At 43.0% G+C, this 25,677-nt stretch overlaps 1 protein-coding gene and 1 long non-coding RNA gene across 2 annotated transcripts; one reads left to right on the top strand and one right to left on the bottom strand.

Annotated features, from left to right (window-relative positions):
* Positions 1-2,837: 2,837 nt before the first annotated feature.
* PDK4 (pyruvate dehydrogenase kinase 4) lies at positions 2,838-13,018 on the top strand. The gene is made up of 11 exons (XM_080582188.1): positions 2,838-3,097; positions 3,756-3,897; positions 4,882-4,953; positions 5,509-5,693; positions 6,166-6,255; positions 6,768-6,845; positions 7,564-7,640; positions 8,339-8,437; positions 8,724-8,834; positions 9,475-9,588; positions 10,466-13,018. The coding sequence occupies exons 1-11, from the start codon at positions 2,938-2,940 to the stop codon at positions 10,595-10,597; spliced, it is 1,260 nt and encodes a 419-aa protein (XP_080438314.1). The 5' UTR covers positions 2,838-2,937; the 3' UTR covers positions 10,598-13,018.
* Positions 11,630-16,575, bottom strand: LOC308190604. The gene is made up of 2 exons (XR_013947367.1): positions 16,329-16,575; positions 11,630-16,195 (listed from the first exon to the last, which is right to left on the bottom strand). It is a non-coding gene; the product is annotated as an uncharacterized lncRNA (long non-coding RNA).
* Positions 16,576-25,677: the final 9,102 nt, after the last annotated feature.

The following is a 25,677-nucleotide window of genomic DNA, read 5'->3' as shown; positions in this document are numbered from 1 at the left end:
ATTGTGCTTCTAGCACTCGTTGGCAGCTGGGTTAGGGAGAAGAGCCTTAAATTTGTGTCACCCCAGAGGAAAAAGTAAGGTAAAAACAGCCAAGAGACCTTCTATCAGACACCAGCAGCACAGCCACTTGTCACGTATCCTGGCTCGCCAGGAACACTGCTCTGACCTAAGTGCAGCACGTTGTGTCTCCGGCACCCGGATGGCATACGGAAAATAGAGGAGGGACACAGCTGATTGCAATGGATGGCATTTAGGGGACAAATGCACAGGAATCCATGCGTCAATCATTTGACTGGTCTGGACCTCGCTGTTGTGCTAAAAAAACAGTGTTCACATAGCTCCATTTCCTTTAGGATAGTCAGCAAAACTGGCTAGGCTGTGTGACTGAGTGACGGAGAGCATTATTACTGCCTTTCAAAACACGCCCCAGGGCAGTTCAGAAAAGGAGAAACAAAATATTAAAATAGTAGAAATTAGACCATATCCAATGAATGCTGCAGTTAGAATCTGACACTGTTCCTCACTAGCAAAATGCTGTTCCCTGACACCAGCACTTATAGCTGTCATGTGCACAGGGGCTTCATGAGGAGAGGGAAATGGTGGTTTAGGGAGGAAAGAAAGTGAGAACAAACAGTACTTTAGCTGGGACAGATGGCAGAGTTATTTGAACTGGTTCAACTTTCACAGCCTAGTCTTCTTGACATGCAGCTTGGCTGACAATGAATCCCCATGTAGTGTTATCTTCACACATAAAACTTAGCTTTCTTTGCCAATACTCAAGCAATTGTGTCCCGAATGTATTATTTCTGTTTACATGAGTGAAAAGTTGTATTGCTCAGAAGCTACTGCAACGTATGACCTATCATATACAGTGAGAAGCAAATTTGCATTATGAAGGAGACACACTTCTTCCAGAGTAATAAAGCTCTGTTAGTTGTTGGGCTGCTGGTATATAACATTCTTGCAGAAGTTTGTTTTGTTTTGAAAAGCTTCCAAGTTTTGAGTTACTGGAGCCTTGCCCTTTCACTAATTGAAGAAGGCAATGTTTCCTATATTTCCTGCAACTACAGTTGTACTGTTTGTTACGAGCTAAACTGAGCATGCAAGATTTTTTTTCATCCCTTATGGCATTTAACTACCAGAAAAACTATGAGAATTATTCTGAGAATAATTATTATGAGAATATTTAGAATTATTTCTAATAAACATTCTTCTATTCAGAATAGAGAGCGTAGTAAGTCTACTCACAAAGGTAATTCAAGTTACTTATACTAACCAGGGTCACCAGCCAGTAAATTAAAATAAAGTATCTGAATAGGAACAGAAGCAGTGACCTTATAAATTAGAATAACTACCTAGTGTAGAGGATTTTCGTAACTTAGATTTTATTGCAAAATGTTAATCCTGAGATTCTTGCTTTGCCTTCATTAGTAGCTTTAGGAAAAACCTAAAGCAAAAAAAGGGCTGTCATACCCATGCTCCATAATTAAAACAACTTTGTGGGATATTTTCACTTCAAGAGTCATCTGGAACTTGCAGGCAAGCAAAGTTAAACCAGTCAAAAGCAAACCCCATCATCCTTTCCCAAATTTTCAACTTCAGGCAAACACAAGAAAAATCAGAAAGGTTATGTTTGCTATCATTAGGTGTCTTTATTTTGCTTTATTTCACATTTCATATGCCAACATTCTACCTCTGTGGTAAAACCTGATCTACCTGTTGGAAAAATAACAGAGCAATTACCCTATGGGGAGCAATAAAATAATAAAACAGCGAGTACTAGGGAAGTAGAACACTAGGCAGGGATAATAGATGTAATGACTAGGAAGACAAAAACGAGATAAAGCTTCAAAAACATATCCAGTGATAAGCTAAAGTGTTTTCCACTGCATATTAAAGTATGTGGATTTCTTTTTAGGAATGTGTCTTGCTTCCCATGAAAAAGCATACATATTTGTGTATATGTATACAAACATGCATACAGCACTGTCTATAAACATATATATTACAATCGGACTGGTAAGTTATATGTATGTATTAGAGCTAGATTATTTTGTATTGTTGTTTTATCGTTACATGGTCCTGCTGTTAATGATAGAGATTCGGGATGTCAGGAACTCCTCTGCTGAAAGTTACGCTATGCAAACTCTGTCTTCGGTGACGCAGACCCAACGGCCTGGGAAAATCCCAGGCAATGCTGGACTTCCAGGTTCTCTTTCCACTAAAGAGGAAAGTTGTTGAGACTTTTCCCAGCTCATCTGTGACCCTGGAAGATAAACTAATAGTGAGAGAGTGGTTCAGCTGATCAATTATTAGGTCAGCTCTAGAAAGAGTAAGTAAGGGTCACTTGGCGATTTGCAGCCAGTGCGTCACCAAAGCAGCTGTCTGCAGGTATTTGGTCACTGCTAACCCAGGTCATGGCGATGACCTACATGTCAAACTGTGTGCTTAGGATCTACTTTTGCTCCCTTCGTGCTTCAGTGTACTCTCCACACAGAGCCGGGACTTTTAACACCCGCAGTACCCCCTGCATTTAGAGCACCGAAGGAGCCTGCACACCTCCCGGTGGCTCCCCGTTTGGTTATCCCCTCCACCAGCGTGCCCTCAGGGCCGGCAGCAGGGCAGCACCCCCGGCCCGCCGCCCCTCGGGGGCCTCCCGGAGCCTCCCCGGCCGTGCCCCGGCCCCACACACCCAAGGTCAGCGGCCGGGGCTCGGTGCCAGGGGCCGAGGGAGCTCCGCCAGCGGCCGTCACGAGCCGCCCGTGAGGGGATGTCCCGTCATGGGCAGCGGGGCCGGGCCTGCCGGAGCCCCGCCCGCCGCGGGCTCTACTTAGGGGCGGCGCTGCAGCCGCTCGCCACAGGGCAGCTACAGCCCGACCGATCCCAACCGAGCGATCCCAACAGATCCCCGGCGATCCCGAGCGACCCCTCGCAGCGATGAAGGCGGCCCGCATCGCCCTGCGCAGCGCGGCCCCCCTGGCAGGGGCGGCCGGAGGCAGCGCCAGCCGAGGCAGCAGCAGCCGGCTGCCGCGGGAGGTGGAGCAGTTCTCCCGCTTCTCGCCCTCGCCGCTCTCCATCAAGCAGCTGCTGGACTTCGGTGAGAGCCCCGGAGCCGCTCCGAGCTCGCCCTGGGGCCGGGGGGGTGGGTGGCTGGGTGGCCGGGCGGGTGGCTGCGGTGGCGGGGGTGAGGGGAGGCGCCGCCACCCCTCTCCTCAGGCGCCCTCCGAGGGCTCCGCGCCGGTTGCCAGGCGATGCCGGCCCGCGTCAGCGCCGGAGCTGGGCTGCGGCTCTATTCTGGGGCCCTTAATGGGATTTGGGGGCGGGGGGACAACAGCAGCGAGGTCGGCTGATGGATGTTTTCGTGCCGAGCGGCACGCGTTGTCCGGGAGGAGGCGTGCGGCTTGTCCCGGCCGAGCGAACAGCCTGTACCCGGCTCCCGTTTCGCTGCTGGCAGCCGCCGAGCCCGCTCTCACGCGGCGCTGTCCTGAAGGAGCCCGTGTTTACAGGGCTGCAGCGGCTCTCCCGGAGGATTACGAAGTCCCCCTGTCAAAACGGGAAACCTACAAACATGCCTCCCGGGGATGGGCGGTGTCCTGCTGTGCTGCAAACCCACACGCAGGAGATCTGGCTAGTAGTAGCATGATGATTGCAAAGGATTGTAGTCCTCAAGTCTGCAGAAAGACAACAATTTATACTTGTGATTTCTTTTTTTCCCCCAACACAAAACATTTTATTTGGTTGGATTTGTTTTGTAGGCTCAACTAATGGATGCGAGAGAACTTCTTTTGCCTTTCTGAGACAAGAACTTCCCGTGAGGTTTGCAAACATACTGAGGGAAATCGATCTTCTTCCCGACAAATTGCTAAGCACACCATCAGTGCAGTTAGTAAAAAGCTGGTAAGTAAGAACTGCTTGAATTGGGCCTTTAGAATAACACAGCTCCAACAACTTTGTTGTCATAGACTATTTTGAATAACAGATGACAGTAACAAAATAAACTAGAAATGCAGTTCATTCATCAAAGCTTAATTGCAAGCTGTTCTACACTTGAGTGGCATGCTAAAATTAAATTGAAAACCCAATATGGTCATGTTGTTGTTTTTAAAACATCTCTTAACAGTTTAAAGCTTGCTGTTAGAACAAACTTCTTTCCACTTTTTAAGAAGTGAGAAGACTGCTCTCTTCTCACATAACATGCACAGACCCTCAGAGTTACATGGAAATGGAAGGGCTGGCTATATTCTTGTTTGGGTCTCTCACTGATGGAATTGCTAGCAGAACTTCTGTAGCAAATTGCCTTGGCCGATGCAGCTTAGAATTCAGTTAACGTTCACTTTGTGGTTGACAGAGTGATTGGATCTGATTTAACCTTGCTCTACTGGCACAACTGCAGCACTTGCAAAGAAGGCTGACGCAAAGGGCAAAAGCAGTAGAGTAAGATCCAGAAACGTTCTTAATCTGGCAAACTACAGTTGTGCCTTTACAATATGCGTCAAGGCTGTCAGACATCAGCAAAGAGGCTCAAGTGCTTAGCTTGTGACAAAGCTGATTAGACTTGGAAAAACTTTTGCTCAGGTGGCTTCCATTATTACTTATTATTTGGATCTTCTTTTGGAATGCCTCTCTTCTCTAAAACTGTAAGAGGAGCCAATGTTAAAGTGATGTTTTAAATTCTTGTCTGGGTGGCAGGCATGAGAAGACTTGCATGACTTCTACAGTTCAGGCAGAAGTGACTGTGTTTCCATGCTTAGATGGAACTTTGATACTTCAGATATTTCGGACTCTTAGCTGACTTGTTGAGAGTAATAAGTTGGACAATAAGTATCTTTTCTGTTCTAGACTAATGAAATATCCTATTCATTTGATTTTATTTTTTAATAGGTACATCCAGAGTCTAATGGAGCTGGTTGAGTTCCATCAAAAAAGCCCAGATGACCAGAAAGTATTATCTGAGTAAGTTATACATTTGTTTCATTGAGCTTTCAATCATATACTCTACTTTTCATATGATCACTTCAGAATGATCACTGTTCTGAACTGAATTTGGTAACTTAGCATGAATTGCTGAGCATCTCACAAACAATATGTTGGGCAATACTGCACATAAATGACCTTCGGCAGCTTGGTTTTAAGGGTGTAGTGCCTCCTGAACTGTCATGACAAAGATCAACAAAAAATATACTTGATGTCATGTCGTTGCTTCTTTCCAAGATATCAGCTAGGGGTCATCTTAACTCCCTGCATTCTCCTTCTTAAACTCTTATGCATGAGGAAGCAGGCGATGAATTTGACATGAGTAATGATTACGCTGTTTATATTAAAAATATCCTATTTCTGGTGTAGGTCAATGTAGGTCAATTTAAAAATACAGTCTATTTTTAAATTATTTTAACATTAAGGCTACTTTACTTATCTGTGTTACTGGATTAGATAATGACTTTTGTACACACAGCTTGCCTTCATGTAGTTTTAGAACAATGTTCTAATGCGATTTTTTTTTTTACTTAGCTTTATAGATACATTAATTAGAGTCCGAAACAGACATCATGATGTGGTCCCTACAATGGCACAAGGAGTAATTGAATACAAAGATATGTTTAAAGTAGACCCTGTCACCAATCAAAACATTCAGTATTTCTTGGATCGCTTTTATATGAGCCGTATTTCCACCCGGATGCTAATGAACCAACACAGTAAGTAGAAATTCTTATCTGAGGAAAAACTTCATAGAATCACAGAATGGTTTGGGTTGGAAGGGACCTTAAAGATCAGCTAGTTCCAACCCCCTGCCTTCAACTTAGTGAAAAACATTTTAACGCAAATGTTTCTTAGAACTGTTGGAGATCTGCCTCAGATAATTCATGCTGAAAAGTTAAAGTGTATGACTTAAAGTAATGGGAAAATTTATTTTTTGACTACAGTCTAATTGTTGTAAGTTGTACAGAAAATGCAGGGATCTCCTTTACATCTGAAAAGCCTTTAGATCTACACAGATGCTAACATAGTGCTATCTGTGACTTAGATTTTAAAAAGGCTATCTACTGCCAGCAAAACATCTTATGTGACTACATGCTATTACTATAATTAATATAACTAATATAAAATTAATTTTCAAATAGTACAGTATTTGTAATTAAATACAATATTTGCTTTCATCCAAAACAGCCCTTCTTTTTGATGATAAATCCAGCTCAGGGCACCCAAGGCACATTGGAAGTATTGATCCTTGCTGTGATGTTGTTGAAGTAGTGAATGGTAAGTGTTCTGATACCATAATTTCTCTGTGATCAGTATTTATCTGCTTGCAAGCAGATTGGGTAACCAGAAAGTGTTATAGGACGCTGACTGTTTCTTGTTGAAATAGCTGAAAGCAGTCTATCAAAACATGAGTTTTTGTAGGACAGAATTTAAAATACAAAGCAGTGGTAAAAAAACGTTTGAATAAGGCCTAGTAAGTAACAGATGAGGAAGGAATTAAAACTCTGGTGTTGAAATCAGTATTACTTACTCTTAATCCATACCCCAGATGCATCTGTTTTACAGAATCACCAAATAGTGCTGAAGACTTCCCCATACTGCTGTAATTGCCTGTTTAGTCTCAATTTCAGTGCACACAGTGTAGGTGCAACATCCACATCCCCTGTGAAACACAGGCTTAGTCTGTGTCATGTTAGCAGCTATTGTGGTTAGAAATTGTATTTTGCTATGCATCGGTATAAAGCTCTACAGCATTTAATACTTCATTTCATGTATTTTAAATATTTCAGATGCTTTTGAAAGTTCCAAGATGCTATGTGACCAATATTACTTAACGTCTCCAGAACTGAAACTTAATCAAGTGAATGGTAAGATGAGGGCTTTTATGTCTGTCTTCCTGTTGTAGTCAAATTGCTGTGTCTACTGAATCAAAACGCTCCCACTTCTATAGCCATGATGGTACATACCAGTTAATTTCTCATGCGGTGGTTCCTCTTTCCTTTGTTTGGGGAGATAGCTCATTTAATCTACTGTGTTTGAACTCAGATGTCACTGTATCTCCAACACTACATGTCCTGAGGTGGTATTTACAAATTTGAGATAATGAAGACCAGGCTGTAATAGTAAAACAAGTGGCTAGAGAGGAGTTCTACTCCTCAGGTGGAAAAGTGAGTCTACTGACTGAGAAACATTGGATCTAGTCTAAGCTGCCTGCATGTATCTGATCTTGGGCAGTCTTCTTAACCTCTAAAACCAGGAGTTGGACTTGATGATCATTATGGGTCCCTTCCAACTCGGGATATTCTATGATTCTACAATTCTAAAATCATTTACCTATAAAATGAAATTAACTGCTGATTTTTCAGTTTACTTGAAAATAAACTGTTACTAAGCAGGTGATAATTACCACCTAATCACTGTTATAAGTAAACAAAACCTTTCATTTGGCAGGGGAAGGGGGGGATATACCCCAAAATTAAAACTTTATTTTCTTGTTTTTTGTTTGCTTATTGTAAATTTTTTTAGTATTGTATCCACATTTTATCTCCCTGCTAAGTATTTCTTGTCTCTTTCTCTTCCATCTAGGCAAATTTCCAGGAGAGCCAATTAACATTGTATATGTTCCATCTCATCTCTTTCACATGCTTTTTGAGCTCTTTAAGGTATGTCAGTATATGTTGTTTCTTCCTTCACTATTCTGAGCAGGAGCATTGATATTTAAAATGTCTAGCTAGACCTGAGTGAAATGGAGCTCTGCATAGGACAGATTTCTAAAAATTTCTTATGTGGAGAGATAGCTTTTGGCAGTTGGGAAAACGATGACTGCAGTTTGTTGGAGGATATTTGGACACTTTCGTGTAGTGGTAACTGGGGGAAGGGAGAGAGGGAGGAAAAGTGGGACACGAGGCTGTGACAACCACTCTGAAAGCCTTCTTTTAGATTACACCTATAGAGCAGTTTTGCTGTAGTGCCTTTCCTGTGGGGTAGGAAGTGCATTGAATGGGGCTGAACTATGTGCTGCCAACAAGGGATGTGGAGTTCTGGCAGTCTTTAGCAACTGTTGAGCTCTACTTTTTTTTGTAGAGACCTGCTGATGTTTCATGGATTTAGTTTATTTAATATATATTAGCCTAGTTTGGTGTTCATCAAAACAATGTAACCTCTGAAGCATAGAGGAGTCTTAAATGTGAGACTTCTGCTCTTGTTATGCTTAGTTGCTAAGTGTTTTTTCTTGAAGGTAGGCAGTGGTAGAAGAGGATGGTAACTGCTCAGCTTCTGCATAATAACAGGGGTATTAAACTAATGTGATTAAGTGTATAGATTGAATGCTTTCTGATGATGGTAACCTTCATTCTCACAGAACTCAATGAGGGCAACAGTTGAATTTCAAGAAAACAGTCCTTCCCTCTCTCCAGTTGAAGTGACAGTTGTTCTAGGACAAGAAGACTTGGCAATTAAGGTATGTTGTTGGCCAGCTACAATATGGGCTTAATGTAATCTTCGATTGCACATGTTGCAGCAAATTTTATTAGAATAACTTGCTACAAGTTCTGTGACAACAGATCAAAGACACAGAGCATAAGCTTTCTGTTGATAGCCTACATAGAGCAATTATTTAACTGGAAAATAATATGCTGTGAAACAAATAGCACTTATTACTGCTGGAGGGTTTGTTTAAATACCAGCACTTTAAATACCAGTTTTAGTACGTGATCATAGCTAACTTTTATTTTCTCTTAAATCAGATCTCTGACAGAGGCGGTGGTGTTCCAGTAAGGAAAATAGAGCAGCTGTTTAGCTACATGTATTCCACAGCACCAAGGCCAAGGATGGATAATGACCGAAATACTCCTCTTGTAAGTTTACTTTAATGCTCATGTTGCTAATAAGGTTACCATAAGTATTAGGCAGATTGATAGGTTAATAACAAATACTGAAACCCTATATCCACCCTACTGCTCTATAGAGTGTATGAAGACTGAGTGTCATAGATAAGTGATCTTAGATCTCTTATAGCATTAACTCTTGCTTAATGGACAAAATGAGTTTTTAAAGGTATAAATGGAAGAATAGTCCTACCTGAGCCTCATTTCTTTTACTCCAATGACAATAATTTACTCCAATGACAATAACTTACTTGTTCTTCACTTCCTCTCAGTTATTGAACTTAAAAGAAATACTATCTTTGCAGAGGCGAGCACAACTGGAATAGATATAGAATATAGTTACACTCTAGTAATAACCTTTCAATAATCAAGTTGTGCTAGCAAAAACTAGGCAGGGAAATACAGAAGTGTAATGTGTAAAAGTAACACCTGTATATGTACCGTTCCTCCTCCATAGAGATTCTTTTCAAATAGTCAATTTACATGTGAAACTGACTTAAACTCTTTTAAGAGAATTGCAAAACTTTTAACAGTCTGAAGTCTCTGAACATTTTCCAGCTATTTTAAGTCATAACAGCTAGTAAAGAATTTTGTTTTGATTTCTTCTTAGGCTGGCTTTGGGTATGGCTTGCCAATTTCCCGTCTATACGCTAAATACTTCCAAGGAGACCTAAATCTCTACTCCATATGTGGCTATGGAACAGATGCTATTATCTACTTGAAGGTATGTGTTTTGATTTGGTTTAAATAAAATAAATGATGATAAATTCCACTAATGCAGTGAGGTGACTACTTCAGTAGCATCTTAAAGTAAACGAATTCTCTGCTTATAAGTAGAAAATGACTTCATTTTTATTAAGAAATGCCAGTAAGCTTTCTAACTGATCCTTAGAGGTTAAAAAAAAAAAAGTAACTCAGCTATAACAAGTGTACTTGAATATGTACTATTAAGAGCTTTAAATCAAATTCAGCGGGTTCCCTGTATAGGTAGATCTCATATTTACTGATTCATGGAATATAAAATACTAGCGAAAAGTGAAGTAGCAGAAATTGGAAGATCTGAGCAACAGATCCATTTTCTTTGCTGTGCTCTTTTTACTCTGACAACCAGACGCTTTTAGTATTAGTTCATATAGACTTTCTAGTACCTTATACTATTCAGCATCTGCCATATAGCTCATATATGGGATTTGGTTATTAGTAATCTTGAATAATAGTCTGGCATATAGTGCTCCCTAATAAACACAAAATATTCTTTTAGCAGAAGAATATGGAAGTAGGAAGGGATCACATTTTGAAGCTTCTCTGTGCTTCTGTAAAGTTCTTATACACTGCTTTCAGGATTATCTTGAAAATACTTTACAGAATACCTTCTAAGGCCTATAAAAATGCATAAACATGATTTGAAGTCACTGCATTTGTCCTGCCAAATTACTCATTGCAAACTTAGATGCTATAGTTAACTTGCTTTAGTATCTATTACAGAAACATTTGTGTAAATAATTTTGTCACTGACTTGGCACTTGAAGCATACTGCGTCAATTTTTGTAAAGTGGTATTATTGAGAGGGGAAAAAACTGAGTAGCTCTTCTTGTTTTTAGGCCCTATCAACTGAATCAGTAGAAAAACTCCCAGTCTTCAACAAATCTGCTTCTAAGCATTACCAAGCCACATCAGAGGCGGATGACTGGTGTGTTCCAAGCAGAGGCCCAAGGCAGAGTGCAGCTCTCTGAAGAAGTTGGTATCTGAGGCACCCAATGGGATCAAGCTGGCTTCTCAAGGACTAGTGTTTGGAAGTACTTAGCTACCTTCAAACAGGCCAATTCTTCAGTTTCAGGACTGGCAAAAGAGTAAGAAGCTAAGGATGTTATAGCCTAGGCCGTATGCATTACATGTGAAATGCTGCTGCGTACTTCTGACTGAAGAAAATAGAAGTCTTTTAAGAAGAGGTGTGTGTATAGAGGAAATTCAGGCTACTCTTGTGATCAAAGATTTGATGTGGCAGAAGCGTGCAATTGAGTCCTGTCTAATGCTTGAATTCTGGATACTGATAAATATCAGTTATGCTGGTATATTTTTCTCCTAGAATAGATATCAGCAGTTCATCTTATTACAGAACTCCTCAGGTAGACAGTTGCACCTGTACTTAATAGCTGTATTTATAACATTTGGAAGATAGCCACTTACCTTGCCTACAAGACTGCTGTTTTATAAACAGTGTCCAAATAGAGCCTGAGTGGGAAATGGGGGCGAACCCTTGCCAGGTAGGGAGAAAGTGTTTTCCATGTATAAGGAAGTCCTGTTCTAACAAAAAAAGCAATCCTGTATTCCAGTAATAGTTCTTATGTGAAGCCTTGTTCAGAGTTACTTTTTAAAAAATATATGGATTTTTAAGCTGTTCATGGAACAGCTAGTGAAATAAGGCTACTGTGCATAAGGAAATCAGGATATTTTAGGGACAAATTGGAAAGCCACTTAATTTTAACATCCATAAAGTTGGCCTATATCTCAGCACTCTGGAAAACAAGTGCCAAGTAGATTAGGATTTTCCGGGAACTGAAGTGAGACATGCAAGTTGTACTGAAAGGTTTTGGTGATCTGTGTTATGCAAGCATGGCATGGGAAACAGTATACTTAAAATGTTGTCCTGTGATTCCTTTTTGTCATGCTGTTAGATGACTAGTGGGCTCAATACACTAAATCAAAATCTGCCTACTACCATGTCTGCCAAATCTGTATTGTACCACGCTATCATGTGGTACAAGGGGAATTCTCAGCCTTGAGAGCTGTGAGCACTGAAGGTCTGTTTGAAAGGTTTTTAGGAGCAGTGGTGGTGGAGTAGAATGTATTCTGAGAACTGTTCACTGTAGTAGAAAGGGCTTGTGGAAATGAAGATTTAAAATATCAACAGCACTGAAAACTGTAGAGTAGCTCTTATGAACAGCAAAATGGGGAATTGCCATAGGAACAGTGCCAGTGGGAGAGAGCTGTTGAGAAAATACTCCACTCTCAGTAAGCTCTTCTCGCTTTCCAATCTCTGCATTTTTCCCCTCCTTGTAAGCAAGGTAAGCTGAATGACAGGATAAAGTGAAGCTAATGGAAGTTACCCAACTGTACAGTCAAAGTTCACTGGGGCTGTGTAATACTACTTGAATTTTTGTTGACTGATCAGCATCATTATCTTAAGTGTATGCGAACCTTGGAAAGAAGTTGCAAATACAGTATTTAAAGCATCTTGCTCAGTACAACATCTTGCTCAGTTGTATAACAGATTTGTATTTACTGCGCAGAAAGCCACTCCATACTATACTGTGAATCTCAAATGATTTTTTTAATAGCAATAAGAAAGCTAGAACTAACTTTATTCTAAAAGTTCTTGGTTGGGGTAAACTTCTCAATGGAAAATAGTATTCTGTTATGATGAATTTCTTTCAAAAACTGAACTTTGAAGCGTTGATGATAATTACTGAGCATGATGACTTTAAGTACTGCATTGGGGCCACTCTTTTCCCAGTGAATAAGCTGCAATCACCAAAGGTCACCAATTCAGGTATATTTTAGCTCAGCTTGCTGAATGAAATGGATAACAAAAGTGAAATATCTTTGTTTAGAAGATACAGGTGTGAAAAAGCTGCTTTCACTGCAGTAATATACTTGAATACTTTGACTTTGTATTGAATACAAGGTCACAAAAATATGCCTAGGTAGTTACTGTTGTCAATTAAACACAAATAATACTGTCTGCACCCAGGAACGCTTGAATGTGAGTTGTGATCTCATGATATACTGTATATATGTACCATAGCTGCAGCTACTCCAGGTTGGAGCTGTAACTATTTTAAAGCAGCCAAAGCACATGAGTGTTATAAACAAATGTCTAATAGAGCTTACAAATAGAAGCTTTCTGGATAAGTGTAATTTTGAATCTGTATATGCAGAACACATTCACAATGCAGACAGATGTGTGTAGTGCTTAAAGAACCTATGTGGAATCCCTTTAGTATTAAAAAATACTTAAGGGCTATCTACCTAGATAAAATGGTGTCTTTCAACACTTATTGAATTCTTATTCCTGAAAGTAGACTTGTAGTTTTGAGCCTTTTACTGGTTTGTAGATATTTAAATAATTTTATAATAAAATCTTTTTAATGGTTGTCTAGTATCTTTCTTTTTTTCTTCTAAGTGTACTGCAAGCATGGGCTTTCAAGTATTAGTAAGTTTTAAGTATTAATTATGGCTTTTAGCATGAGTGAGGTCTGGGTTTGGTGGTTTTTATTGGGGGGGAGGGTAGGGTTATTTGGGGGGGCCCTCTTTGGTTGGGGGGAGAATTTTCCTAGTAGGTAACTTTTGATATTGGTGATCTTTCTTGTGGAGCTCACTTATTTCAGGGGATCCTAAACATCAAAAGTAGATCAGAATTATGAGCAAAGCAGGATTCAGGAAGTATTTAAGGGGAGGTAGGGTCTGGGCAATGAGTTTCAATGGGCTTCTTTGAACAACTTTCTTCTAAAAGCTTCAATGACAAAATTACTTGGACCCTTACGTTTCCAGTAATGAGCTTGTATCAGTGATGGCAATTCACTGCCTTTCACCCACGTCCTAAAGGTGGTGGGGTGCAGGAGGATTGCCCACATGTCACAGTTACCTTGCTGAAACTAACTGGCTTATGATGCAAGAAGCATGCAGAGCTTGACTGTTGCTGTCTTACCAAGCTATTAAGTAACACAGCTCAAAATCTGGTCTCAATGTTCAGAAATTCTGAGAGGCATCAGATGCAGCACAAGTCATGCAGTTTGTGGTTGCTAAGAAATCTGCCACCAAGAAAACTGGCTTAGGCCTCAATTGTGTCATCAAGAAAACTTTCTTTCAGGTTCACTGGCACAAAGCTGAGGGGCAAACACCGTGCTTAGTGACTTGCTTAAGCAATTCTCGTAATGCAATCATCATATTGATCTATTTTGATCTGTATTGTGTTTGATGTTAACTCCTGATGGTTGGTTTGCCCAGCCTCTGTGTTGTGATCAGGAATACATATTTAATGATTGCTTTCACAAACCTTTTGCTTCCAAAAATGCATCCTGCCCCTGCAGAGTCCTAGCTGCAGAATAGGGATAGACAAGTCTTCCTGAAGTTTTGAAGGGGAAACAAACATTTTGTATAACATAAATCAGTGGTAGTCCCAAAGTGAGTGGTTTCAGAGGCCAAGCTGGTAAGTGGCCTTTCAAGTGTCATAACCCACGGCTGCTGCTGTGGAAAGGATCAAACTGTTTTACTGCCAAGGGGAGACTCCTAACAGCATGCACTGAATCTAACTGTCCAGACTTCCAGTGGGATTCAGTCTTTAACTTCTTCCATGTGATGGTTAAAAAACAAAGTCTCTGTTTCAGCTCTGAAATAATAGGACAACAGGCTTTTAATAGCTAGTTTGAAATAGAACTATGGTTAGTGGGCAGAACAGACTGTACCATAATAAACTGGTCCTGTACAAGTGGTGCTTTAACAGGCTTGTGTTTTCCCAGGAATATGCTGCATCCCTGATTTTTAAAAAGACAGAGTAACTGTAAAAGTGCCTATGAGTGTTTAACCTGAAAGGTGAGAGGTGAAAAATAGCCAAACTCTGGGTGTCTAGCAGTAAAGCTACAACTTACAGCTTTCTGTGCTGTTTCCCTTTCTTAATTATTTTTCCCCCCACCCCTAATGCCAGTGAAGTGGATCAGATGGTGTGAACTTCAAGCATTTTGGAATTACAGAAAAGTACCACCCTGACATACATCAGTACAGGTGTGCTGGAGGAAACAACCCCCAACTTAATTGCACCAGGGACTTCAGTAAGAGAAATGGAAACAAAACAGGTCTGTTCTCCCCATCCACCTTTACCGAGTTGCTGACCCTAGGGACAGGACCAGCAGCTTTCCCCTCGGTTTTTCCAAGCAGAAATACATATGCCTGCTCTGTACACTAGCTGTGGCAGGTTCAGGAGATGCACGCGGTGCAGGCGTGAGCCGGGCACGCCGCGGAGGTGGCAGCAGCCCCTTCCTGCAGCATGCAGCCCAAGTCCCCCATGAGCCAGACGAGCACGTGGCCCAGCAGGCAGTGCACGGTGTCCCCCAGGCAGGCTGCACGCAGGCTGTTAGTTCCAGACAACCTCCTGCCGTCCAGAAGGCTCCAGAAGTTGTTTTTTTTTTCTTCCTCTGCATAAACTCACTGAGTGGAAGAGGCCAACTCCTGATTCAGCAAAGCTCCGGAGGTACCAGCGATTGGCTTTCTTTTAGTACGTCAGAGGTTCACTGAAATCAGCAGATTTACCCATGGCTGGAAGACGTTCTGGTTTCACAGAAGATAAGCAGATGTTGCACTTCCCCCTTTTGCCCCCTGATCTGGACCTTACAAAGGTTCCTGAAGTCAACAGAAACCACACAAAAGCATCCAGTGTTTTCTCTTCCAGCTCGTTAACTAAACTGCTTACACTGATTTTGTTACTAGTGCCTTGGGCACACCTCCAAATTAATCTCCCCGGCGCCTGATAAGGGCTTGTTCGTTATCATCTCTTTCCTATCGTTTAACTAAGCTCTCAAATACACCAGACTTTGCCCTTAGTCGACGATAACGTCCTTCCCATAGCATTATTACAATATAAGCTTTGATACCTTTGATAAGAAACACTACCAGACTGGAAAAACAATTTTTTTCCCTTACAGTGGTGACGGTGACTTGAGTCATTGGGTTATAGCCGCCAGTAACTCTCTGCCACAAAATCCCAAAGTAGTTTTGGCAAAGAGAAGGTAGAAGTTGGCAGTTTTTGACATTTCTTGGCTCATCTGATTTGGGGTGTGGGGGGGGAAGGAGTTGAGATGTAAAGAGGAGGGAGCGCTTTTCTGTTAATGTCTTTGAGTTTGCATTCCCTAGAAGCTGGCAACACAATTTTAAATGCTTGCATCCCAATCCTGTATTACAGGACCTAAAGTGGCTTCGCATGTCTGTGCTGGCGTGCATGTTCGTGACAGAATGACTTACTCAGCACCTGGCCAGGTGCTGCTCCTCCGCTCAGTCAACAGAGAGCAAGCCGGACACCCTGCCAGCACTGCGGCAGGCAGTCTCCATCAGCCCCGCTTCTCTCTACTCACCTTACAGGGAGGAAGGGGCAGAAAATCCCCGCAGGGATCCTGAGTTTTTCCCTGCTCTCAAATGTTGGATGGCATAACAAGAGGCTGGAACACAATCCTGTGGTTTTGGAACATTCTCATGACTCTTAATGATTTTTTTTTTAAGTAGAGTAGAAAAATATGTAGGAGTTATCACTAGATGCTACTCATCGCCGCTCCTATATATTCCTTTAAAAGAAAAAGAAAGAAGAAAAAAAAGCCTAAACAGAGTGCAATAAATTGCTCCATGTAGAGTTAGCAGAGATTTCTCTGTGCCCCCCCCTCTGCTCTGCACTTCCTAGCAGGAAAAGGAAGGACCTACTTGATTTCCTGCTGTGTAAGCAAGAGCCCCTTAAGTAATGAGGCTCACACTGCCTTCCTGGAGTCACGTCCAGTCAAAAACCCAGACAGACTTGTGATGCTGGGAAGTACAGTGAGAGGAACGACCGCCACTCTCTTCGTTCAGGGCTGCAGAGCATCCTCAAGGAGCTGAGAGAGAGCCTGGGCTGCCACACCTTAAGTTATGTGAATGTGATACATCCAGATAGGCCCTGCCTGGGAGGCTTAAATAAGACAAGCCAGTAAAAATAAATAAATAAATAAATAAATCAATCTTTGTTTACACGTTGGGCTTTCTGTGCTGCGTCATCCTAGTTGTCTGGGCCTGAAACCGAGAACATTGACCTAGGATTCAGCACACCAGGTAGAACATCTTATCATGATACCACGTAAGTGTCAGTACGTATGTGCCTACATGGGAGCTTTCAAGCTCCCACTCTAGTGACCAGAGATGATATACCCAGAGGACATCAGAAGGCTCTCAGCTCCTCCCAAAGCAGACACCTCCATTTAGCCAGCTCATAGCTCTCCTGGCTTCAGTGGCTGAGCTCAACTGCCTGTAATGGGACCCTGGATGCCGGGGGCACGTGTAGGCACCTGCATTTAGATGGCTTCAGCTGTGAGCTGACTCCCAGCTAGTTCAGTTGCCTAAAAATAGTCACCCGATGCTATGTGAGAAGGCCTGGTGTGTTCTGCCTGCCTCTCATTTGTCCCTCCCTATGAAGAGAGATCTGCCGCGAGTCCTTTGTCACGTCCGCCAGGCCCATGCAAATGCCTTGTATGGGTGCCCTTGGCTTTCTCAAGTATCGGTGAACGTGTATGTTTAGGTAGATGACTCAAGCCCCCTTGCTAATTCTGGGAGGCTGTGGGAGGCTTCAGATGCACCGAGTTCAAAACAACATCACCGCTGCCATTGCTGGCCACAGCGGATAGATAATGGAAAATCCCAGACAATATTTATGCCAGCGGGAACATTGCAGAGGAACCCCGCAGGCTGCCTGCACAAGCTGTGTCAGCCTGGAGATGCCTCTGTGCAGCTCGTCACCACTGCATTGCGCTCCCAGCATCACAGGTGTGTCCGGGTGTGGGGCTGGCTGTGGTGCCACACAGCAGCAGAAGACCGCGAGGCTCGTCGCCTGGGGCTCTGCACCCTGCGTGGCAGCGATGCAGGCACCTGAGAGCTCTGTCTGAGCTCATACAGCCTGTGGGAGCCACGCTCACTCTGCATGGGACACCCAGTTACTTGCTAGCCTTACAGAAAATTAGGAGTTAACTGCATCTGATACTGATTATTAAACAGCGTTAGGCATATCGAGAACCCAGTTGCATTGAAAGCCCTTTTTTGAGTGTTCGTGCTTGCAGCTTTCTCTTTTCTAGCAGCACCACCATCCACAACACTATTGGTTGATTTTTAACAAATTTGCTGGTAAACAGGCTGGAATACCTGGCAGGGATACTTGTCCTTTCCTCCAATCAGTGTAGCGTGCAGCTCAAACCACAGCACGCATTGCAAAGGATATTGGTGGCACACTGCCACTCCCCTGCTTACAAAAGGTATTATTGGAGGAATTCAACCTTCGTGCTGGGGTGGGTCGGATGGTTTATGCCACTCTGGATATTAACAGGTATGTGCCATTGCTTCACAGACCACAGGAAGCTGTTTGCTCAGGCATAAAACTTAGCTCGGGTTTGTTGACACAGAAGAACTTGTTTGTGCGTAGTTAGGACCTGATATAAAATTGTCTAACTCTCCCTTGTTTCTAATCAACTTCACCTCGGGTTGTACATAAACACATGATGAAGAAAGCTTCATTTTGAAAATGTGACCAGGGACACTCTTAAGTTTTCATAATTTGCATTATTTGTGGAGATGACCAGAAACTTTCCACTGGTCCAAATAACTTCATGGGCTTTGCCTCTGTGGCCTTGCCCTCCTGTTCCTCTGCTAGTCCCATTCCTGCTCTGGTGCCAGTCTGTGCACACTCTGAGCTTATCTGTTGTGGATGAACGATGGGAACAGTGCATGTCACACTTCCAAAAGCTTTCGATGATTTTTCAAGGCCACTGGATGATCAGTTCACTTAAGCAAAAAAAAATCATATCGCCTTCTGCATATTCTTTTGAATGACAACATCCATCCTAAAACAGCTGGAGAAATGACAAAACTGTTCACTGGAGCACCACAAATTGTTGCAGGGAGACCTTGGAAATTATATTATAGAGATTAGCATTCAGCACTGACTGACAGAGATGTTTTTATCCTTCTCCAAAGAGTTGTCCTTGCCTTCTCCTTTGCTCTACAGCAGAATCATATTCTCCACCTGAGAGTATTGATGCTAAGGGAGAGGATGTGCCTTGACTTTAAATCTACACCACTGCAGTCAAACAGAGCAGAAAAGAACCACAGATCCTCCCATTACCTCCCAGGAATGAACACAGCCACTGCTATGGGAAATGAGAGTCTGGGGGGGGAAGTTCTGTCCTCAACAGCATGTTCTGTCAGAGGGGGGTCATTTCATTTCATTTCATTTCATTTCATTTCATTTCATTTCATTTCATTAAGAACAGGGAGGAGGTTCAGCAAAGCTGTTGACAATGAAAAGCTGAAATATATGCTCTTCTTTACTTTTTCTTTAAAGTACATTAATGCTGGAAGTTTGATTTTTCTTTTTTAAGGCCATTATTTCTAGCAGAATCAAAGTACATTAGTGTACAATATATTAAGTTTTCACTTATAAAAGTCTTTTTGTAAGGTAAGAGCTTTCAGAAGCAGTTATTCTATTGTTCTCATTTTTATAGAATATAACTAATATAGCAATAGGCTGTCTATAAGCAGACCTGAGAACTTTTGGTGCTGTAACTATACTTTCCAGAGTGAACACTGTTCTCTGTAACATGCTTCAAACGTATGATAAACCTTTATCTTTTCTTTGTCAGGCAGTATAAAGTGTACTATAAACTGTGATCAACTTACTGAGCAATGTAAATTATGAACATTAGAGCAATAATCATTCATTTTTAGACCTCACACTACGCCCACTGAAATCTATGAAAAGCTTTCAGTTGACACCAGTGAACTGTGAACAGAGCCAAAATGGTTTGAGCAGCTGGTCAGCGGGGAGACACATGCACTCCCGAAGCCTCTAGAAGACAAACAGCATACTCATTTTTAACTTGGTCAGAGCACAGGATCAGGGAAGAGGATCACAGTGTTACCTGCCATGTGGACAGCACGACAGCATATGCTGGAGGAATTTACAGCTGAGCGACACACCTAGGGGGAGAAGAGGAGAACGTGATGTACATTTAGACATTCAAGATACGTTGGCCAGGAACGTGTATGCACAAATGACCAGTTTAAAGGACCGAGCTGGCTGACATCTCTTGTTTCAGCCTTGTTTCTCTAATCCAATGTGGTGCAACTGGTAAACCACCAAGCCTTGATCTCCTTGAGCCTTTCTGTTCAAGCCAGGTGAGATCAAAAGCCCAGGTCCGTGCTGGGAAAGCCTGAGTGCAGAGCTGCTGCTGGCTCTGAGGTGTAAGTGTGTCCCTGCCCAGAAAAACAGTCAGTTTGTCCTTGTGTCTGTGCCACCATGATAAAAGGGCATGCCTGCGCCTGGAGGCAGCACGGGACACAGCACACAGCAGTGACCAGCCACGGCTTGTGCTCACTTCACACAGTTGAGGCTTTTTTAGAAAAAAAAAGGATTAAGAATGTCCAAAACCTGAACAATGTGAGGGCCTGCTTCAATAAGGCTAGAAGATTATTCCAGCTGTTTGGGGCTGGGAGCCTAAAAAAGCTACGCATGCCTCCCGTAGGCAGTGCAGCCCCAGACGCCTGGAAGTGAATGGGTTGGTTTAAGCAGAGGGCAGATCTGCATCCAGTGCTAGATAAAAAGACACAGAACAGCACTGTAAATAAGGAGAGAACGATTATAAACCTTAAAAATAACCTTCAGGAAACGCGTGGCTGCTGTTCAGCTGCTAGCTCCTTTGTTCTGCTTACAGCTTTCCATCATTTTTTTTTTCCCCCCCTTTTTTGGTTTCCAGGACAAACACTGGAGCCGTGGGAGGCAGCGGTGCCTCTCTTGGCATTGCTCTCATATTCTCCAGAACAAGAAGCTGCGAAACGACGGGGACAGCATGTTCCCTGCTGGCTGCTCCGGGGACTTGAAAACATGTTTGTGTCAAGTCAGCGAGAGGCCGCCCGGGCCGGTCACGCCACCTCATTCCCTCCTTCCCTTCCTCCCTCCCTCCCTCCCTCCCAAGGCTGCTCGAAGGAGCCGTGTCGAAGTCCAAGCCTACGTTCGAGGCTGCTCCAGGTGCTGCTGGCAGTCTGTGCCTGCCCGCGTGGAGCCACTTGCCCCAGTCTGGCCAGCACACCCAGCTCACCTGAAACCGAGCCAGGGCTGCAAAGGGCAGCACCAGCGGGTGCCAGCCACCAGGCAGGACCAGGTGCCACTTAACAGCAAACCCAGCAGCGCGGCCGGGCGACACTGGGTAATGTGTCCTGGTCAGCTAAAAAAGGAGCCTTCCTCCTCGTCGTCTCCAGCCAGAAAACCTCTGCCAAAGCTCCTGAGAGGATGGAAGAGGGACAAGGACATTAAGGGGACACAGGGTGCGCAGCTCAGTGCGGGCTGGGCAGGGCTGGGTATGGCCTGCAGCAAGGAGAGGTGTGTGGGTGCTGCACGGAGGGGGACGGTGACGGCCAGGTGTCAATGCAGCTTCAAACAGCTGGAAAGAGAGGAAAGAAGAGAGCTGCCTGCCCCACCCCAAATGTGTCCACCCACCCTATGAGCAAGGGACTTTGTCTGAGGGCTTGGAAATGCAGGCCTGGCACTGGGTGGCACAGGCCTGCAGAGAGGTGCAGCGGCTCCAGGCCCCAGCAGGGCTTCCCACCTCCCTTGCTAGAAGAGGGAGCAGTGGGGATCAGGCACCATCCCTTTTCCTGCACAGAGAAAAACAGAAGAACGCTGTTAAACTCGTATTAAAAAGTGTGAGCCCCTGAAGGCTGTATGCTGCCACGGGGAATGCAGTCTGAAAGTTGTGAGGACCAAACATCACCCCCAAACGTGCAGAAGCCAACACGTGCAGGGAGGGGTGGCATACTGCTCTCTCCCATCTGCATCCTCAAGGAAATTCAGCCCCTGAACGCCAGAGACTGGAGTCAGAAAAACATTGAAATAATATGTAAATATTGTCTTAAACAGCAGGACTGGGAAGACCTTAATGTTCCTGTGTTAAGCCCTCTAAATAATTTCTTAACTAATCCAGCAAAAATAATTAAGCAATAGCCTCTCAGCTTTATACTGGAATGCTGCACAACCTGAAGGTCACACCAGGTTTGACTGCATTACATATCTTTAAGACAGGAATAATGTTGTAGCACATAACGTACTGCATCTACCCAACAGCTGCAGCGTGCACAGTGTCCTGACATCTGCACAAGCAAATGCAAATATAAAAGTTTACTACTTCTCTTTCCAGCTGGTCAAAATTCCTTTAGTTCAGAGGAGTCTGATTTTGTTCATGTCTCATTACTGTCTGGATGTGCATGTGTATGCACAATTCATTACAGATTATTTTTAACTGTACCTTCACTGTACCAAAAAGCTGCCCCAAAGAAAAGCTACCAAAAAAAAAAAAACCAACAAAATAAAACAAAAAACAAAACAACAACAACAAAAAACAACCACCAAACAAGCCACTATGTGAGAGAGAAAGAAATCACTGAAATTCTGTGGATTTATAGTACAGGGAAGGGCAGGGCTGTGGGAGAAATGGACCCAGACTGGGATCCAGATTTCCAGCAGGGAAATCAGAGCCGCTGGCACTGAGAGGTTTGTTCTGCACTGACACAGGCAGACGACAGAATGCCCTTGAGTTCAAGGGAGCCGTGCACATTTGGAAACAACAGGAGTGAGTCAGCTTTGGCAGGTAGATGTGATTCAATGGGTTTCACTGCAGCTGGGTCTACAGGGTCAGTTTTGCTCTGCATGGATGTTAAAATATCTGTGTTACTTTCTGTCAGGAGACGGCTTTGCCCTGACCATGGTGTCATCTCCTCGCCTGGGCTCTCCAACATGCTGTGTTTTTGTAGCCTGCCAAGGCTCTGCCCTGCCCTTCAGCAGCACCTGCGTTTTTGTACTGTGTGAACCAGTGCCTATGTATTTATAGATCACACGAATCTGTTCCCACTTTTAAAGAGCATTATTCTGAAGCAGACTTTCTGCAGGTGTTGCTACTCTTTTGTTCCCATGTATTTTTCCTCAGATATTAAGAGTTGTTTGTTCTTGGTCCCTGACCGACTGGTGGTTTTTGTGGGGTTATCAGGAACAGGTAAAGGTCCATTTTATTGACCAAACTTGTTTGCATTCAACACCCCCTCCCCAAAAATAGTCAGCAAGCTTATTGCTGTACTCAGGCAGTGCAGCTCCCCATTGATAGTTACTACTGACATCATCTAGCTCAGTGCTAATTGCAGTACAAATAGCCTAAGCAGCTGTATCCATTACGTTGATACAAGGATGAAATGCAGAGGTATTCTGGCACCAAGCAGAAGGCTAATGTCAGCATCACTAGCCATCCCTTGCTGGAATGACAGGACACAACAGTTCACTAGTGGTGTAAAAATCATCATGTGCCCTGCTGTCCGTGTTTCAAATGCCTTAATTGTAATTTAGCAGCACATAGAGTGCCTGTGCAAGGTAAAGGGCTAAGAAAATGTTAGCTGTGTATTAAAATCAAACAGGTCATTGGAATGCATAATGTACATAGTCACCTTTCCACTTCACGTGTTACGAAGCTTAAGATGCATTTGGAGAAATAGTCAGAAACAAATCTCTGAGCAGCCAACCAATTTCATCTGACAGCTGCTGTATATAGCAATCTTTTCTGACCCACTCATCTGCTGTACCAGAAGTCCCTGCCGTTCTTCAAATAGAGACTGTGGTAGATCTTTCCACTACTTTAATATAATTCTTAGGGAGGTTAAGGTGTCAGATGCTAGCTAGGCTTTGGCATCTCTGCTAATAGCATGTTCTGCACTGTCATTTACTAGAAGAGCAAACCCTAGGGAGTACAGAGAAATGCTACTTCCATATCCTGAAAGTAAATGGAAATATTGCTGTGTCCGACCCATCTGTATCTTGCAGCGTTTCAGAAAAGCAGCAGCAGCCCATCAAGAGCCCTGCAAACCTTCCAGCACACTGAAAAGCTGGCATGCCTCTTCGGTTTCTATGAGTTTAATAAAGGTATATAATAGCACAGGCCACCCCAGACCGTTTCAATCTTCCTTCCAATCTTAAAGACTGAACTCTTCTATGTTTAATTTACAGACATTTATCCCTTGGGATAAATGTGATGCCAAAAGTCTTAGCACATTCTGAAAGAACAGTCCTATATATGAATGAGCTGAGCCTCTGTGATCATTTTAATTGGTCCAGTGGTGCTTGCAGCTAAAAGTAAAGCTGCTGCCTTTCATGGCAGACCAGACCTTTTCCCCTACTCCCTAATATTTCTGTTCCTGACATTTTATAAAAATAGTTCTCAGTCTTGCTCTATTTGAGATATATATATATACATATATATATGTATATACATATATACATATATATTTATATCCCAAACAGATAATATGTAAGTTCATATATATTATATGTATATATATTATATATATCCCAAACAGATATATATAATTTCAGGTTCACAACAATTAATTTGATTCTGTCAAAACTAGTGTATAGGCTGTAACATATTGCCCTATGGAAAGAAGAGAGGTGATCTTTCAAGATGGTAAGTGGTTTCGAATAAATAAAATGTCAGTGATGCTAAAACACTTATGGGAATTTATTGGTTTCCATCCTAATACTCTGACTTGGGTTGAAAAACTCTGTTCTGAATCAGAGCAAAGATTTGACTGGGATCTATCTCCAAGTCTCCTCACACATGAATGCATACACATGCCAATGCACATGCAGACCCGTGCAGAGTCTGATCTCTTGTAGTTGGGAGTTTTAGTCCCAAATCTTTCAAGATGATTCGGGCAGCAGCAGCATCCTCCACACAGCCCCAGTGACAAGGCCGTGTAAGAGCATAAGGAAGGGCGCAGGCAACCCATCCCTTTCCCCTGCTGGCTTTTCAGCTGCTAAGGGCAGAAAGAGATTGAGATCCTGCCTGCCTATATCATGGGTCCCCCAGGCCCTATATTTGGGGTCTGGGCTTTGAACCTTTTCCTCTTTGTAATCCAATGTCATCTTAGTGCAGTTCATTGAGAGAGGAGCAAGGGATGTGGAACTATCTTGTGCTGGTGGTCCCTTGTGCTGGAGGTCCCAAGGCAGGGTATTGCTGCATTTCAGCCAAACGACAGACTGTTAACAGGTAGCTTGTGTCTGGAGGAGGGGTGGATGATGTTGACTGTTGAGTATTGTCTTAAAGTACTAGCAATGAACACATTAACAAAACACATGCTCTAGGACCGTTCTGTATGCAGACAATTGTTGTTACTCATCCAAAGTCACCTTTGCAGAGAGAAAACCCACTTGCCATATCTCTAAGCCTTGTGCAAACCATGAGGTCTTGATAGCTCTGCACACAGTAGGAGGCAACAGAGAAAATAACTCTCCTCACCTTTTACCAGCAACGCTGGAAAACTAGCCTGTCTCGAGGATGAATGGTTGCCTGGAGGCCGAGCAGGAGCCGATCAACACATGCTGCTTCCTTTTCCAATGTCCTGAGTTGCCACTTTGCGGTCTCTGGCTCCTCTTCTTGGCATTAGGCTGGCATGACTAGCAGCAGCAGTGCTGTAGGCTGTGCTGTCTGGGGCTCACTGTTCCAGCATTTAAAGACAGACAAATTGAAGATTTGAAGGAAAATACAGTCCTGAATGGTGTTAGATTGATTTTGACTTCAGTTTCACCTACATGCTCTCTCCGTGGATAAATCAGTAGGGTTTTGAGTCAAGCCGGATCCAATCATAAATCAGGGTGTAGGTTTAAAGTTGTTATAAGAGCAATTTAAAAAGTGAATGTCCATATTTCCATGAACATCTGAATTATGGCTCTGCACTGGCCACAAAAACATGCAAAGTGTCTCTATGTTTATAGATGGCACCTTTTATAAAGCAAGAGGACTAAAAAATGTAATCTGGTTGATGTCTGTTGGCAAGTCATTAAGGGAACTGTTGGAAAGGGTTGCCAGTGGGAAAGGACAGTTGATTCTTTGTGCCCACGAGTGCTTTAAATATTCTAACAGGCTGTGAAGTGCAGTGAAAATGTGTCAGATATGGCTACATCTCTACTGAGAAGCCAAATGGCAGAAGCAATTCATTTCAC

This window comes from Anser brachyrhynchus (assembly GCF_964034855.1).
Source record: "Anser brachyrhynchus genome assembly, chromosome: 2".
NCBI lineage: Eukaryota > Metazoa > Chordata > Aves > Anseriformes > Anatidae > Anser > Anser brachyrhynchus.
This window is presented reverse-complemented; position numbering and strand designations above follow the sequence as displayed.